Consider the following 17,484-nt stretch of genomic DNA (forward strand, 5'->3'; position numbering starts at 1 on the left):
GCATTCATTTATCCATCCTCCTGTTAATGGACATTTAAGTTTTTCCCATGTTTTGCTTTACATACAACACTCCTATGAGCATTCTCTGTCAACCTTTTTGTGCTCAGTAAAAGAGACTCTAGGGCAGTGATTTCCAAAGTGTGGTCCTTGAATCCCTTAAGGAAATTCCCAAGATCCTTTCAGGGACTTCCTGGATCAAAAGTATTTCCCTAATAATACTAAAATATTATTTGCCTTTTTCATGTTGCCTTTGCACTGATAATACAAAAAACAATGGTGGGTAAAACTGCTGGTGACTTAGCCAAGTTATCATTGTTAATGAAACATATTACTCTCTTATACCTCCTGATATGATGCACTAAGGGTAAAACATCATTCCTATGGTATTGAAGCCAAAAATACATCACCTAAATTCAATCATAGGGAACAGACAAACCCAATTTGTGAGATATTCTATCAAATTATTGGTCAGTACTCTTTAGAAGTGTCAAGGTCTTGAAAGACAAAGAAACTGAGGAACTGTCCCAGATCGGAGGAGACTAAGACATGACAACTAAATGCAACATGTGATCCTAGATTAGGTCCTGGACCAGAAAAAGGCCACTCATAGGACAAATGGTGAAATTTGAATATAGTCTATAATATATTAATTTATAGCTTTATACTAATGTTAATTTTATGGATTTGATAATTGTAAAATGGTAACATTTGAACAGGACGGGTGAAAGGCCAAAGGGAACTCTTTTTACTAGTTTCACAATTTTTTTTGAAAGTGTGAAATTATTTCAAAATGCAAAGTTAAAAAATTTTTAAATTTTAATATTCTGCAAATAAATATCAAGTACGATAGAGGAAAGTACTGCATATAATCATTGAGTAAATCTTGCAAAATGAAATAAAATGACAATGGACACCAATTACTAAATATTTTGAAATGACAATGGACACCAATTACTAAATATTTTGAAGAGAAAAAGGAAGAGGGAAAAAAAAAACAAAAAAAAACTGAAAGTAGTATTACAGCCCTGAGGCAAAACCTGAGCCAAGAACTTGTGATTTGTTTGATTCTGGGGGGAAAAAAAAATCAAAAACAAAAATCCAAGCTGAAGAAATTAAACCACAGAAATCAAAGTAAATTTTTGACAAGCATTTCATATGGAGGATGGCTATCCTGCATCAAGAAGTGCTTTAAAAATGTTTGCTAAAAGAATCAGATGAACAAGATGAATACAACATATAATGCGGAAAATTATCTTGTAAATTAAACTAAGATTCTAAGACAATTATGCTTTTATATTAAGATAATGAAACTATTAATATGACAAAAAAATATAGTCTATATTAGGAAACATAAAGACAACAGAGATGTCCCTTCAAAAGCACAGCAGTACGGGATCTGTTACTTTATTCACCCTAGAAGAACATTTAAATTTCCCTATAAACCTACACAATTACCAACCCCAAGAACTCGTCCAAATGCTTTAGTTGTGGCCAGACATTAGCTTATGATAGCATGGTAACAAATGCCACATACACTGCTGCTAGGACAGTAAATTGATAAAATGCCTTCAGAGGGCAGTTAATCAACATATATCAACATTTTAAATGTGTACCCTTTGAGGCTGCAATTCCACTTCTTCAGAAGTACTCAACACACTGGCACAAGGACATCCATATAAGGATATATTCACTGCCTCATTGTTTATAAAGACCTGAAGCAACATAAATGCCCATCAACAAAGTATTAGTAAAATAAACCAATATATCCAGTTCCAGGACTACTACACAGCCACAAAAGAATAAGGTAGACCTATATGTGCTAACATGGAACAATCACCAATTTGTGTTAAGTGAAACAACAGTGCAGAAGAGTGAATACAGTTTATTACCATTTGTGCTTTTAAAAGGGAGTAGATTTACAGTATATTCATATATATGCTTGCAATGCATAATTATTCTTCAAGAATACACAAGAAACTGGTAACCAAAGCTGCCCCTTTGGTTCTGTTGCATCTTTTTTTTTCTTTTGGCCATGCACATACACCTTTTTCAACGTTTAAAAAGTTGGTTATAAAAGAAATACAAATTTATTAATTATCTTTTCAAAATCTGAGTTGGCTTGTGTTAATTTCCTTCACAACTTATTCCTGCTGACAATAACTATGAACCCATTTCAAGATTGGTTAACTATGTCACACAATCATAATGCCTCAGAAGCAACTAAATTAGGCATTCTGAAAAGCATCAAACTTTAAATTTGATCTATTTTCTACTGAATATGATCTATTTTCTACTGAATAGACTACTAAAGGTAAATCTATTTGAAAATGAATTCGATTAAAATAAACTAGATATTTATGTTGTGAAAACTAGCCTTCATTTTAACATATAAAAATTGTAGTCAATAGCACACAGACCCCTAAAATTTAGAGAATCAAGGACACTGATTCACTGATGGGTGAATGGATAATTCTCTGATATCTTAAATATGAGACAGGATGTTAAAAAAGGACTATCTGGAGTTCTCTTTGCCTATCTCCCACAAAAAATGGTTCAACAGCTTAAACTGCTTTACTCTGATATAAGGATATAAAATTAAACAACTAAGATGAAAAATAATTACACAGTGTCCCAAGTTCACCAAGTCATTCTATAAGTCATCATGTGCTACAGGTTTGTTTTTGTTTTTTTTTTAAAGCTTTCACAACAAATCTTAGGTATCAACGGCCTCTCGGCGATTGTAACCGGTCAAGTGAGCACCATATGGCACGGGAAGCCTCCCTTCAGACAGTTATCACTTGGTGGCTGATTAATTTCAATGCTTATTAGTCTCCAGATCCCTTCCCTGGAGGAGGGCATGGGGGTGGGACAGCGTTTGCAGTCTTCCCGGTGCTTTGTCCCTTTCAAGACTGAATGCATCCCGATGATGATGCTGCCACCATTTCCCTTGCGGAGGTCTTTTGGTCTCTTCTGCAAGTTTTTGTTTCCCAGGTATTGTGCCTAAAATTCCTTCTGGATCTTTCCGTTTCCGCTCACTCCGGCGGGGCGCAGCTGGCGAAGCGTTCCACCCCCAACCTCGCACCCGCGATGCCGACGCCCTGCCCCGTCGCCCCTTCCCCCACGCGCTCAGGCTTCCGCCAGACGGCCGCAGCTTACCGGTGGGCGCGCTGTCCAGGATACGCAGGTCGTAGGCCCCGGAGCAGCGGTAGTTGGCGGCGGTGCCGTTGTCCCACACCACCACCACCTCCTCGGGGCTCTCGAAGCTCCGGACGGTGCCCACATGGCCCTCGCCACCGTCCTGCTTCCCCCACTTCCAGTCCGGGCCGCGCACTACCCGGGCCCCGACCCCTTCCACCATCACCCGGTTATTGCGGGAGTTACTCATCGGGGCCCGGGCGGTGGGCTCCGCCGCTGCTGCCGCTGGGGGACCCGTGAGCGAGCTGGGCCCAGGTCGGACTCTAAGCGCCGGCGGGGGCGGCAGCGAACCCCGCGGTACCTGAGAATAGCTCACCGGGGCGGCGGCGCGCTCCCCGCGGAGCCCAGAGCCGCTCCGCAGCCGTCGCCGCCGCCGCTGCAACCCCTGCTCGGACTGGAGCCGGCACCGCCGCGGCTCGAGGGGAGGGGGGCGAGGGCGTGGGCTCCCCCGCTTCCTCCGGGCTCCGCGGCCGGGCTACAGCGACGGTCTCCAGGAGCCCACGCTATCGGCCAGCTGGGAGCGCGGGGAGCGCGGGGGGCCGGGGGAGGCTGGCCCGGAGGCAGCGGCGGGGGCGGCGGCGAGCAAACTTGAGTGCCGGCCTCTCTCCTCCCCCGGCCCCTCGCTCCGGGCTGGGTGCCCGAGCGCCGACGCCGCCTCCTCCCCTGCGGGCAGCGGTGGTACCTCCCGGCGTCCGGAGAGCGCCCGAGCCCAGGCACCCCCTTCTCTCAGTCCCCGCGCGCGCCTCCGCGCTCCGCCCAGCCACAGAGTCCCCGCCGGGCGAGAGCGGCTCCACATCCGGGTACTGACGCACCCAAGGCCCAAGACAGCACCTTCTCTAAGCGAGTAGGAGGGGGAATCCTCCAGCAATAATAGGGTGGAAAGGGTTTTGGAGAGGCGTGCGACTGGGGAAAGAAAGGCAAAGAAAACCGATCCCTAAGCGTCAATCCAGTGTCCAATGAAACTGCGCATGTGCACGGCCCGGAAAAGGGGATTAGAGGCCCAGTCCCACCCCGCGGCGACAGAGGGGCGGAGCCCAGGAGTTGCCAATCAGCGGTACGGCGCGCCCATTGGTTTGAGGAAAGAGGCGGGGAAAATAACTCCGCCTGGCTGGCCTGGAGGTGGGGCTGGAGGAAGTGAGGCTGGAGATGTTGCGGGCAATGAGGATGAGTAGCTATGCTGAGGTCATGAAGTTTCATTAAGTTTTACGGTACCTAGATGTACTGAGTGTGAATTTGGTATTCCATATGGTTTTAGTCCTTTTTTAACGGGTCAGGGAATAGGACAGACCGTAGGACAGATCAAGGATGATCTGTATTTTTGTATGTGTAAATCGAAAACCTTTCAAACCAGAGTGGGTGGTTAGTAATGTATTTTTAAACTGAGCAGAATGGTATTGAATGATGTCAGCAAGACTTAAGCCCTTTGGAAGGTTTGTTTTGGCTTCGTGCGGAGTCAGGCCGCTAAGTAGGCGCCAAACAACACCAACTCCTGGAAAAGATGGTTTATAAGTATCTTGCCGGTTGGTAACTGCCCCCACCCACAACGTAATTCAGGCCTAACTGTAAAATGCAACCTTGAAAGGAAGATAAAAGGCCTGTCCTAGTGGTTTCTGGCTGCTACTACTTAAATGGCATTATGGTGTGTATGGTGTGTAGGGTTTTAAACCATTATTAGCACAAACTATTGCTTTCCCTAAGAGTTATGGTAGGAGGGAATATTGCAGCAATGGCAAGTACATAACTCATTTTATTGCCTTCCCAGATACTACATATTTACAAATTGAAAGTTTGTGGCAACACTGCATGAGCAAGTCTACTGGCACCATTTTTCCTACATCAGGCTCACATCATGTCTCTGTGTCACATTTTAATTAAGGTATGTACATTTATTTTAGACATGATGCTATTGCGCACTTAATAGACCACAATATAGTGTAAACATAACTATTATATGCACTGGGAAACCAAAAAATTTGTGTGACTCGCTTTATTGCGTTGTTCTGGAAATGAACCCACAATATCTCCTGCAGTCTCTCTGGAGGAGAATTTGAATCAATAAAATGATTTTTTTTATTTATAATAAAACATAGCCACTGTTAAAGAGTTATACTTGTGGTTTACTGTAAACTGATTCAAGGAGAGGCCACCTGAGATGTGAGACCCTTAACACTGTCACCTTGCTTTTTTTTTTAATTTTTAATGCATTTTTATTGTGAACTTTCACATGTATATACATAACAGTGATAACTTTCAAAGTATGATTTAACAAGTAGTTAGAGAGCAAATCTCAAAGAATGTTGTGGGTCACAGCTCCACAACATCAGTTATTTCCATTATTGTAAAATACAACATATATACAGAAAGGTGTTAACTTTCGGAGAGCAGTTATATAGGTAATTTCAAAAAATGTTATGGGTTACAGTTCCACAGTTTCAGTTCTTTCCTTATTGTGAAATGTAGGGTATGTACAGAAAGGTGAAAACTTTCAAAGCACAATTCAATGAATAGCTATAGAGCAAATTTCAAAGAATTATAGGTTACAGTTCTGCCATTTCAGGTATTTTCTTCTAGCTATTCTAATACCCTAGCATCTAAATATATATATATTTATATAAAGTTTTAGTATTTGTAATCCTTTGATAAATCCTGTCTTCTCTGTTGCTTTCCCCTCCTTTCATTTAATCACTTTCTCGATCTTCAGCGGTATCCAGGCAGCAACCACCCCAACCTGTCCATATTGGAAGGGGGTGTTGACAGTTTGGCGAAGGAGGCCATATCGGATTGTTGTTCTTTAAGAGGCTGTTGCCTCCGGGTTTTAGGACTTCTCTGGCATAGGAACACTCTGGTGGATTTATGTTTCTGAGAGATAAAACTTAGTGAGTGAATCTTTTATAGAATCTCAGATAGGGACCTAGGTGTTTCAGGACTACTGTTGGTAAGTGCATGGCATACTGTGGCCATTTGGGATATCTACCTGGAGCTTTCATAAGAGAAACCTCCAGGATAGCCTCTCGACTCTATTTGAGAAATGCATTATTTTTAATGATCCTTCGGATTTGGATAGCTAATATTTTATTTCGGATCTTTGCATCTATGTTCTTAAATGAAATAGCCTTATTTTTCTTTTGTAATCTGATTTTTTTAATTAAATTCAGTTTTATTGAAATATATTCACATACCGTGCAGTCATCCATGGTGTACAGTCAACTGTTCACAGTACCACCATAAAGTTATGCATTCATCACCCCAATTTATTTTTGAACATTTTCCTTACACCAGAAAGAATCAGAATAAGAAAAAAAAATAAAAATAAAAAACAACACCCAAATCATCTCCCCCACCCCACCCTATTTTTCATTTAGTTTTTTGTCCCCATTTTTCTACTCATCCATCCATACACTGGATAAACTGAGTGCGATCCACAGGGTTTTCACAATCACACTATCACCCCTTATATGCTACTTTGTTATACAATCATCTTCAAGACTCCAGGCTACTGGGTTTGAGTTTGATAGCTTGAGGTATTTACTGCTAGCTATTCCAATACATTAAAACCTAAAAAGTTTTATCTATATAGTGCATAAGAATGTCCACCAGTGACCTCTCAACTCCATCTGAAATCTCTCAGCCACTGAAACTTTATTTTGTTTCATTTCACATCCCCCTTATCACCTTGCATTTTACATCAAATATATGAATAATGGCTTTTAACGTGTTTAATTGTGCTTGGCTCACAGAGAGGTTTTATGCATACTATGACATAGCCTAATATTAACATGGCTTTTGTTTTTAATATCAGAGATTAATTACAATAATTGTGAATTGTATTTGCCCTTATATGAAGATCTGTACTCCTTTTTTAATGGAAAGGGATCTTAAACGATGACCTAGCCCAGTGGTTTTCTTTCCTCTTATTTCTTTTGGCCCCCACTCCTCCCAAACCCATTTTTCTTACTCAGTACATTTGTCTACAAACAGAACTAGCTATCTTAGATGAAGCTGTATAGTAAGGCTGGCGGCCTTCTATAGTCTTCCCTTCCTCCTGCCTTTGCAAGGGATCTATAAAAACTCATCAGAACCTCTAGAGTACCAGTGAGCATGAGTATGAAAACCTCAAATTAGCCCAGTCCCCATAATTGAGATGAAGAAAATGAAGCCAAGAATGATTTAGTAACTTGTCCAGGATTACAGAGAAAGTTCAGAGATGAGCTACGACAGTAACCCAGTGTGGTAGTTTGAAGCTATTATGTACCCCAGAAAAGGCCATGTTCTTTTAGTCCATTCCTGTGGGTACAGATATATTGTGGGTGGGACCTTTTGGTTGGGTTCATTCAATTGAGATGTGATCCATTCAAGGTGGGTTTAATCCTTTTACTGGAGTCCTTTATGAGAAGATAAGAGATGAAACCAGCTTATAGGGAAAAAAAACCAGAGGAGCTGAGAAAGCCACTGAAGCCAGGAGCTGAAAGCAATGAAACCTGGGAGAGAAGAACCATGAGACACCAGCCATGTGCCTTGTTTGCTATCTGACAGAGGAAACCTTGATGCCAGCAGCCTGTCTTCAGAGAAGGTATCATCCTGTTGATGCCTTAATTGGGGTATTTTCATAACCTTAGAACTGTACATTTGTAAGCTAATAAATCCCCATTGTAAAAGCTGGTCCATTTCTGATATATTGCATTTCATCAGCTTTAGCAAACCAGAACAGATTTTGGTACCAGAAGTCAGGTGCTATGATTTGCAGATACCAAAAATGCTGGAATGGCTTTATAACTGGAGAAGAGAAGATTCTGGAAGAATTGTGAGAGCTTGATAGGAAAGGCCTATATTGCTTTGAAGAGACTGTTGGTCAAAATATGGATGCTAAAGTTACTTCCGATGAGGCCTTAGACAGAAATGATGACAGTGTCATTGCAAACTGGAAGAAAGGTGACCCTTGTTTTAAGGTGGCATAGAATTTGGCAAAATTGAGTCCTCATGTCAGATGGAGGGCAGAGTTTGAGAGTGATGAGCTTGGAGCTTGGATATTTAGCCAAGAGATTTCCAGATTAAATGTGGAAAGTACAGCCTGGCTTCTCCTTGCAGCATATAGTAAAAGGCAAGATGAAAGGGATAAGCTGAGAACTGAAGTCTTGGGTACAAAGAAATGAGAAGTTGATGGTTTGGAAAATTCTGAGTTTCCAGACAGCAAGTCCCCAGAGAATAGTGCCCCATGTGAGGATTTAACCAATCAGCCATCTTAGTGTGAGTCAGGTTTGGAAATGCAGTTATTCTGGAAGGATTTGTGGAAAGTCCTATTGTCTGAGGGTTAGGACCCCTGTGTGTTACATGCAAAAGCAACGAGTTTTTTTGTGAGATCTGTATGAATGGAACCACTGCCAGCCAGGACTAAAAGGGACAGGAAAGGGACAGAATGGAGGAAAAATGCCTTCCAAGGCAGAACCATGGAAGCTAAGGTCTGGAGCGAAGGCACCTCGGGTCAGGAGAGCAGACCCACCTGTGCACGTGGAGAGGGCGAATTTGCCCCAGAGCTTGCACAGGGCAGGTCTTCTACCCCATTGTTCAGGAAGAGTGCTGCTGCCCAGGCTTCAGAGAGTGTGGAACACATTTCCTGGAGATTGGGGACAGTCCGGCTGCCACCCTAATGCTTGAGGAAAATGGGGCCTAGCGTTCTGCTGCTGCCCCAATGCTTGAAGAAGGTGGAGCCAAGAGCAGAGCCATCACCCCTATTCTTAGAGATGTTGGAGCCCTCACCCCAGTGTTTGCAGAGAGCAGGGCCACTGCGTAAGTCCTTGGAAAGGTGGAACTGCTGCTCTATCAAGCCCCAAGGAAAAAAATATTTTTCTATACACAACTCTCAGATCATGAAATCTAATGAAGTATGGCCTGCAGGTTTTCAAAATTCTTTGGGTCCAGTGACCCCTGTTTTCCTTTCAATTTTTCCCTATGGTAATGTGAACATTCACTCAATGACTGTCCCTCTTTTGTATATTGGAAGCAGATAACTTGTTCCAGGTTTCACAGGTTCAAAACCAGAGGGGAATTTTGCCCCAGGACAGACTACACCTGTTCTGGTTTGCTAATGCTGCCTGAATGCAAAACACCAGAGATGAATTGGCTTTTATAAAAGGGGTTTATTTGATTACAAAAATACAGTCCTAAGGTCATAAAGGTAAGTCGTCAATAATCGGGTACCTTCACTGAAGGATGGCCAATGGTGTCTGGAAAACCTCTGTTAGCTGGGAAGGCACATGGCTGTAATCTGCTCCAAAGTTCTGGTTTCAAAATGGCTTTCTCCCAGGACGTTCCTCTCTAGGCTGCAGTTCCTCAAAAATGTCACTCTTGGTTGCTCTTAGGGCGTTTTCCTCTCTTAGCTTCTCCAGAGCAAAAGTCTGCTTTCAATGGCTGTCTTCAAACTGTCTCTCATCTGCAGCTCCTCTTCTCAGCTCCTGTGTGTTCTTCGAAGTGCTCCTCTTAGCTGTAGCAAGCTCACTCCTTCTGTCTGCGCTTATATAGTACTCCAGCAAACTAACCAAGGCCCAGGCTGAATGGGTGGGGCCACACGACCATGGAAACTATCCAATCAGAGTTATCACCCACAGTTGGGTGGGGCACATTTCCACGGAAACAACATAATCCAAATGTTCCAACTTAATCCCCACTAACATATCTGCCCCTACAAGACTGCATCAAAGAACATGGCTTTTTCTGGGGGACACAATACACACAAAACGGCACAACACCTGTAACTGATTTTGATGAGACTTTGTACTTAATACTGTTACTGAAATGATTTAAGCCTTTTGTGATATTGTGATGGAATGAGTGTATTTTGCATATGGAAAGAACGTCTTTTTGGGGTCCAGAGGGTGAAGTGTGCTGGTAGTTTGAAGCTGTTAAGTGTCCCAGAAAAGGCCATGTTCTTTTAATCCATTCCTGTGAGTGCAGACCTATTGTAGGTGGGACCTTTTGATTAGGTTATTTCAATTGAGATGTGACCACCTCATTCAAGGTGGGTCTTAATCCTTTTACTGGAGTTCTGTATAAGAGGCTAAAACACATACAGAACCTAAGAGTTGAAATTCAGAGAGGCACCCAGATAAATTGAGAGACAGAACAGCCAGAAGCTGAAAGCAGTGAAACCTGGGAAAGAAAGAACAGCAGATGCCAGCCATGTGCCTTCCCATGGGACAGAGGTGTCCCAGATGCTGGCAGCCTGTCGTCAGAGTCCAGGTATCGTCCTGTTGATGCCTTGAGTTGGACATTTCCATGGCCTAAGAACTGTAAATTGTAAGCTAATAAACCCCCATTGTAAAAGCCAGTCCATTGCTGGTATATTGCATTTGTCAGCTTTAGCAAACCAAAACACCCAGATATGTGTACATCTCTAGATTAAACACTCTTTTATCCATTATCCCTTTAACAAATGTGAACTTACAGTACTATCATGTTGGTAAGACTATTCCTATGCCCTTAACTGAATACAGCTTACCAGTGATCTCCAAATGTTTTGATCATCCATTCTTTCAGTACAAACTTTTTGAACATGTATTTCTAATATATACACTTATTTATGTACAAATTATGTATTTTTACTACCATGTTACACGTTACAAAACATACTCAAAAATAGAAATTATAAAAGGATTAGATACAAAACATAGGTGGAAGTTTTCATATTTTCTTCCCTCACGCTGATAGATCATCTTCTACATCCCTAGATGTTTAAATTCGTAGCCTCCAAGGTAGACCTCATTTTGGAGACCACTATGTCTTACATGTGTCTATCAAGTTTGAAACCCAGTTGGTTTACACACGTTTTCTTATCTGCTCAGTTTATTCAAAAACATTAAGGGTCATTCAAAATTAGTAAGGCTGCTATTCCAACCATAGGTAAGATGAAATAAATAAATTCTAGCCCAAAAAACAAAGTAGGTAAGTTGCTACCTACCTACACTCTACTACTGTGAATGAATTTCTGGCTGCTTACAGACAATACAAAAGTATAATATTTGAAGAGTAACCTTATTAGTTAAAATAACATTGTCTGCTATAAAAAATAGACCCCAAAATATATGTAGGTTCAAATAAAATAGAAGTTAATTTCCCATTCATATAATAGCCCAAGCTTTACTGCACATGGTGATTCAGGGACTCATGCTGTTCCTTCATCCCCTAAATTTTCTAGGTCTAGCTGAAAGGAGGGGGAAAAGTACAGAGAGGGCACACACTTTTATCAAATGCCTTGGCTCCAAAGTGACATATATCATTTTTGTCACATTCCATGGTCTAAAATTCAGCCGCATCTAATTGAAAGGGAGGAGAAATATAGTTTGGTTGTGTGCCCCAAAAGAAAATTGTGTCAGTTAGTTTCCACTTAGGAAAACATAAATCACTCCAAGTATTTCAAAAAGAAGGAATGTAATACAGTGAATTGTGGCAAAAGGGCTGGAAAGGCTGCAGAAACACGAAGAGATTAACAAGTGCTAGAAAACACTACCCTCCAGAACTAGAGGAGCAAAGGAAAAACTGGTGTTACTTAGGACCCATGGTCAGTGTGCCATGGAGGCTACTGATGTGAAAATGACTACTAGTTTGCAATAAGCCAGGAGCCCACACTCATTGCAGCTGCAGGAACGCAGGAGCCCAAAGTCACCCACTGTTGTCACTACCACTCCTAAAGCCAGAGCTCAGTAAGTGCAGGACACACTCTGCCACTGCAGTTGCTGAAACTGCCCTGCCTGCCTAGGAACTCAGAGGCTGCCAGAAACTCATCAGAAGCAGGAAACAAAAAATGGCAACTCTACTCTTCTGTCAGTCTCCCATCAGTCTCCCACAATTGGCAAGAATATTCCACTCTTTCAGGTACTCAGCACGATTCTCACCAATCTGCCATACTTAAACTTCCATATAACAAGAATAATAACAATATCATGTGTTATCCACAACCCCACCTGAAATTCTGTAACCTAAAGACTAATTTATAAAGTTAGTAACTACCGACAAAATTGACAGACCTTTTTAGTCTGACCAAGAAAAAAAAGAGAGAAGACTCAAACAACCACCAACACAAACTACTAGGGGAAAGGGAAAGGAGGAAAATAATCAGTTTTATATACCTAACAAGAAAGGAAGAAAATAAGTATAGCTGTTACCATCCTTATTTCTGTTACTGGTCATAAGGCCATAGTTGATATTTATAACCCTCTTCTTCCACTAGAAAGCCCATGTTCCCTCATCCCTCAGCCACTGCTTCAACCAATAGATGCTCCGTACCTGGAGGGTGGTCCAAATCCTCATTCCTGAAGGACTTCATTCTGAGTCCTTAGTGTGTCGTTGTAGTCTACGGTTACATTTTACTAGATCATAGATGTACGGAAGTATGCCCCAGAGAATCTCCAGATTCCAAACTCAGTCCTTTCATAACCATTTTCTTAGTGGGAATCCCATTTCCACTTGATAATTGGGATCAGTCATCCAGTCAGTACAGTAACTCTCTTCTTTGTCTGCTGGTTCAGTGGCATGAAGAACCCCAAATGTTCAATTGGCAGTCCAACCTCCAGTTCAGTGGAAGCACTGTGATATACCCTAGAGGAAATGTTCCTCCATTGGGAAGTAGGTCCTTTAAACAGGTAAAAATCAAAGTTGTGGAAATGGAAATGGTGATGGTTAATTTTCTGTGTCAACCTGGCTAGGTTGTTAGTCAAATGCCCACCTAGTTGTTACTGTGGAGATATTTCATAGCTAGGATTAGCATCTACAATCAGTAAAGGAGATGGCTCTCCATAATGTGGGTGGGCCTCATTCAATCAGTTGGAGGTCTTAACAGCAAGAACCAAGGGTTCCAGAGGTTAGAAGAATCTCTGCCTCGAGACTTCAACATCACCTTTACTGAAATTTCCAGAGTGCAGCCTGCCTTATGAAATTTGGACTCACCACTCCCCACAGTCACATGAGCCAACTCCTTATAATAAATCTTTTAACATGTACATGTCTATGTATATACATACCTATATCTTGTTGGTTCTGTTTCTCTGGAGAACCCTGACTGATACAGTGTTTTGTACTGGGAAATGGGGTGCTACTGAAACACAGACTTAAAAATGTGGACATAGCTTTGGACTGGGTAATGGGTAGAGACTGGAAGAATTTTTAGGCACTTGATAGTAAAACCTAGATTGTCTTGAAGAGACTGTTGGTAGACATAAGGGTGTTAAGGTGCTTCTGGTGAGGCCTTAGAAGGAAATGATGAATGGGTTATTGGAAACTGGAAGAAAGGGGATCCCTGTTATCAAGTAGCAGAGAAATTGGATGATTCCTGTCTTAGTGTTCGATGGAAAGGCAGAACTGTAAGCAATGAACATGGATGCTTTGCTGAAGAGATTTCCCAGGGAAGTGCAGAAGGTACAGTCTGGTTTCTCCTTGCTGCTTATAGGAAAACAGGTGAGACAGAGAAAGAGAAAGACGGCCAAGTGAGGATGGAGGTAGAGACTGAGTTAGGCTACAAGCCAAGGAGCCTCATGGATTACCAGCCACTGCCAGAACCCTCCAGACTTCAAAGGAAGTATGGCCTGTCAACACCTTGACTTTGGACTTCTAACCTTCAGAACTGTGAGAAGATAACTTTCCGGGTTTTTCACACCAACAAGTTCATGTTACTTTGTTACAGAAGCCCTGGACAACTAAGACAGGAATCAAAAAATGTTTCCACAGTGGTTATTTAATAGTGTAATAGTGAGAAAAGCCACATCTACCCCTTGATTCCTGAAACTGTTTATTCTGACTATGGAAGCACCATATATTGGTCACCTGTTAAAAGCATATACCTCATCCTATGCACAACTATATGATGGCACTGTGAACAATTGATTGTACACTTTGAATGACTGTATGGTATGTGAATATATCTCAATAAAATTGATTTTAAAAACTGAGGAAAAAGAGGTGAAATAAATTCAAATTTTTAGTTCTGTAAGATGTCATAATTCACTGGATAAATTTAGTTAAGAAAAACTGGTTAAAATATAACCAGAACTTCGTGGACAAATGTACTACTTATTCTGTGTGTCTGTGTTTTAAGTAATTTAAAAAAAAAAAAAGGATGTACTTCATCCTACAGGATAACATTGCACCTTGAAGAGAATTATGATAATTGAGTCTTCAAGAGGTTGTTGTAATATTCGGTAAGGCCAAGTAAGTGAATTTTGTAGACATGAGCTTATTGCTCTACTCCTTTGTTATTTTTTTTTTTAAAAAAAGAGTCCCTTGGTCATGTTGGCCTGGTATGGATACCATAATGGTAATTGAGACATTCAGTAAGTCCACAGATGGTGGTGTTGGCAGAAGCATTGAGGGAAGGAAAGGAAAATCCATACCCAAAATAAGTGTCTATTTTAGTGAAGACAAATGCAATCCACTTCATAATGGAGGAGTTCAGTGTGTTAGCATGCCACCAGATGGCTGGCTATTTGTCCCTGGGGCCTCATCATTGGCCTCTGCTGATGGTGGGTTGGGAACTCAGTGTTGACAGTGGTCAGGTCATCCTTAATAAGGGGAGCTCCTTGTTCTTGACACCATGAATACCCTCCATCCCTACCTTGGCAGCTATGTACACAAGCCCACTGAGTAAGCACCAGGAGGCTGGGAAAGAGGCTGACTGACATTCAGAGAATAGGACATCTTGTGTCCTTGCAATTAAGAGTCCCCTCTATGATGGGTACTTTTTGGTAAGCATTCACTTGGGATATGAATACCTTCACATTCTGCGCCCATTCCAAGAGGCCCACTTCCATTGTCTTCTTTATTTTGTCATCAATCCTTCAGTTTTTTCTTCTTTTAAAAGTCCAGCCAAAGTTTAGCCGTCGCCAATGAATCAGTGTAGATCCATGTCTCTTTCCACCATTATGTCTAAGCAAAATAGATGACCAGATGTACAGCTCATAGTTCTTGCCACTGGGAGGAGTTTCCTTCTCTGTTGTCTCTCAGGGTCATCCCTGGGAGGAGCTATAATGCTATATGAGTTCACTTCCAGCTGGTGCCAATGTGTCGTGCAGAACCATCTAAAAATGAAGCCCAAGGTTTTTCTTCTCTGTCAGTTGCTCATAAGGACCTCCCCAAAAGGCCACACATGTAAGTTGAGAGAGAAGTAGCAATGTATCAGGAAGTTCTGTGGGAATCTGAAACACCTACTCATGCAACATATTTGTGCCTTCAAGATTTTCCTTGAGCATGACATCATATATACCATTCCCACTTGATGAGAGCACCTGTCCTGCACATCTAACTTTATAGCCTGATGAATTAGATAACTCCCAGTTCACAATAGGCTCCTAAGATACCTGGATACTTGGTGTTCCATGAAAAGGCATTTAGTCTCAATCACAACTCAGGAGCTATTTCTCAAAGGGAAAATATGTATTGACAGAAGAGGGCATAACTTTACCCCAAAACCCTAGAGGTTTACTATGATTATCTTATCAGCATTTGTCAGGGGATCCATATGGTATCTCCATCTGCCACAGATAATTCAGCAACATTAGGTCTGCTGGATCATATAGCCCAAGTGACATAAAATCTTGCCCTGCAGCTTGGGCCTGCTGCAGTCTTCTCTTACTTTGGCACCTACTCAAAACTGGTTTCTGGAGTGAATATCCTTGTTCATAAGAAAAGTATATGAAAATATTAAGTGTTCAAGAAGCAGGATATATACAACCTACTCTCAAATGTTTAGAAAATAGGCGAATAGATAGATAGAATGATACGCCAAATGTGTCAAAATGTTAAAAGTTGGTGGATCTGGGCATGTGGCTTGTGGGTGTGTTGGAGTTCTCTGTATGGGTTTTGGACTATTTTTGCAAGTGTCTATAAGTTTGAAATTATTTCAAAATAAAATGTTTATTTAAAAAATTGGCTTGGGGGACAGAGAAATACACACTAATGTGACATATATTGCCTCTAAAATCCAAAGGCCTAAGTGTTTTATGTCTTTCTTAGTAGCTAGGAATGTAATGTGCAGCACCTTTTCTTTTACTTTAGAGGGGATATCCTGATAATGCCCTACACCACTGGACCCCTAGCAACTTCACCAAAGGGATAAGAACCTAAATTTTCTTGAGTTTATCTCCTGACCTCTGGAATGCATGTGTCTAACTAAAGCAACTAAGGATCTTGACACTGAGGCTCACCAAGTCAGATCAATATGATGTCATTACTGGAGTGGGCCATTAAGTATGTCCTGTGGGATGATGAGACAACCAATGTCTCTGCAAACTAGGTTATGATGAGGTAGGAGATTTGACATAGCCCTGAGGAAAGACGTTGAATGTATGGTACTGTTCCTGCTAGGCAAAAGCAATATGCTTGTGATGATACTTACCGAGTGATACTAAGAGAAAAGCATTTGCCAGATCAACAGCAACAATAACTGGAGTTGCATATGGATTTACTCCAGTAAAGAGGCCACATCTAGAATAGCAGCTGCATTTGAGTCATCATCTGATTAAGTTTACAATAATATATAGTTATTCTCCAAGACCCAAGATTTCAGGCTAAATAGGTATGTTAAATAGACAGGTGATAGGAATCAGTATGCTTGCATTTTTCAAGTCTTTTATGGGGACACTGCAATTCCCCCAGGGATATGGTATTGCTTTGGTTTACTATTTTGGTTGGAAAGGGCAGTTACAGGTATTCTGTTTGGACTTTCCTACTCTAATTCCCTCACCCCACAAATCAGGAAGCCAACATGTAGAGTCTTTCATTTGCCAAGTATGTCTATTTCAACTTTGCATTCAGAAACTAGGGAATTACCCACACTTAGTTCCCTGGAATCACTGTAAAATCTGTAAAATGCACTGTGGCCAAATGTGGACTAAATCTTCTGATCTCCATAAGCTACCACTATGGCCAGTGGATTCCTGTGGCTTTTTTGGGGGGTCCCCATGGATTGGCATAACTCACAACCAATATATAGGAATTCCTAAAAAGAATAGTTCCTTTTCTCCAGTGCCCATTTGCTCTGAGAAATGGCTGTTGGTCTCTGTGAGGAATAAATGAAGGGGGAGGAAGAAGAGTAATGGTATGAAATGGTATAAAGATGTGAAGACCCAGCCTGCCCTTCACTTAAGCACCTCTGAAATGACTTACTTCTGTACACAGGACGAAAGGCCATGACTCTTCACTGTGGCTCACAGTGAAAAGTCAGGTCTCTGTTCTCCAGAGATAGAGTTTTCCTGATTGTATAGATCAAAAGTTATTTAAGTAAATTACCTATCTATTTAAATCTCTGTG

At 41.5% G+C, this 17,484-nt stretch overlaps 1 protein-coding gene and 1 pseudogene across 2 annotated transcripts in view; one reads left to right on the plus strand and one right to left on the minus strand.

Moving 5' to 3' along the window:
• Positions 1–4,042, minus strand: part of MIB1 (MIB E3 ubiquitin protein ligase 1) — a 154,361-nt gene extending 150,319 nt beyond the window's left edge. Inside the window, exon 1 of one of the 2 annotated variants that reach the window (XM_037805583.1) lies at positions 3,512–4,042. Coding sequence is in view for 1 of the 2 variants with exons in the window: in XM_037805582.1 (XP_037661510.1) it covers positions 3,157–3,385 (229 nt within the window). In the remaining variant the exon portion in view is untranslated. Of the gene's footprint in view, positions 1–3,156 lie in introns of both variants that reach the window. The other variant, XM_037805582.1, reaches the window with a different exon arrangement.
• A 249-nt stretch (positions 4,043–4,291) lies between these two features.
• The window catches only part of LOC119511293, a 39,759-nt pseudogene continuing 26,566 nt past the window's right edge, over positions 4,292–17,484 (plus strand).

Source organism: Choloepus didactylus, chromosome 16 (genome assembly GCF_015220235.1).
Source record: "Choloepus didactylus isolate mChoDid1 chromosome 16, mChoDid1.pri, whole genome shotgun sequence".
NCBI lineage: Eukaryota > Metazoa > Chordata > Mammalia > Pilosa > Megalonychidae > Choloepus > Choloepus didactylus.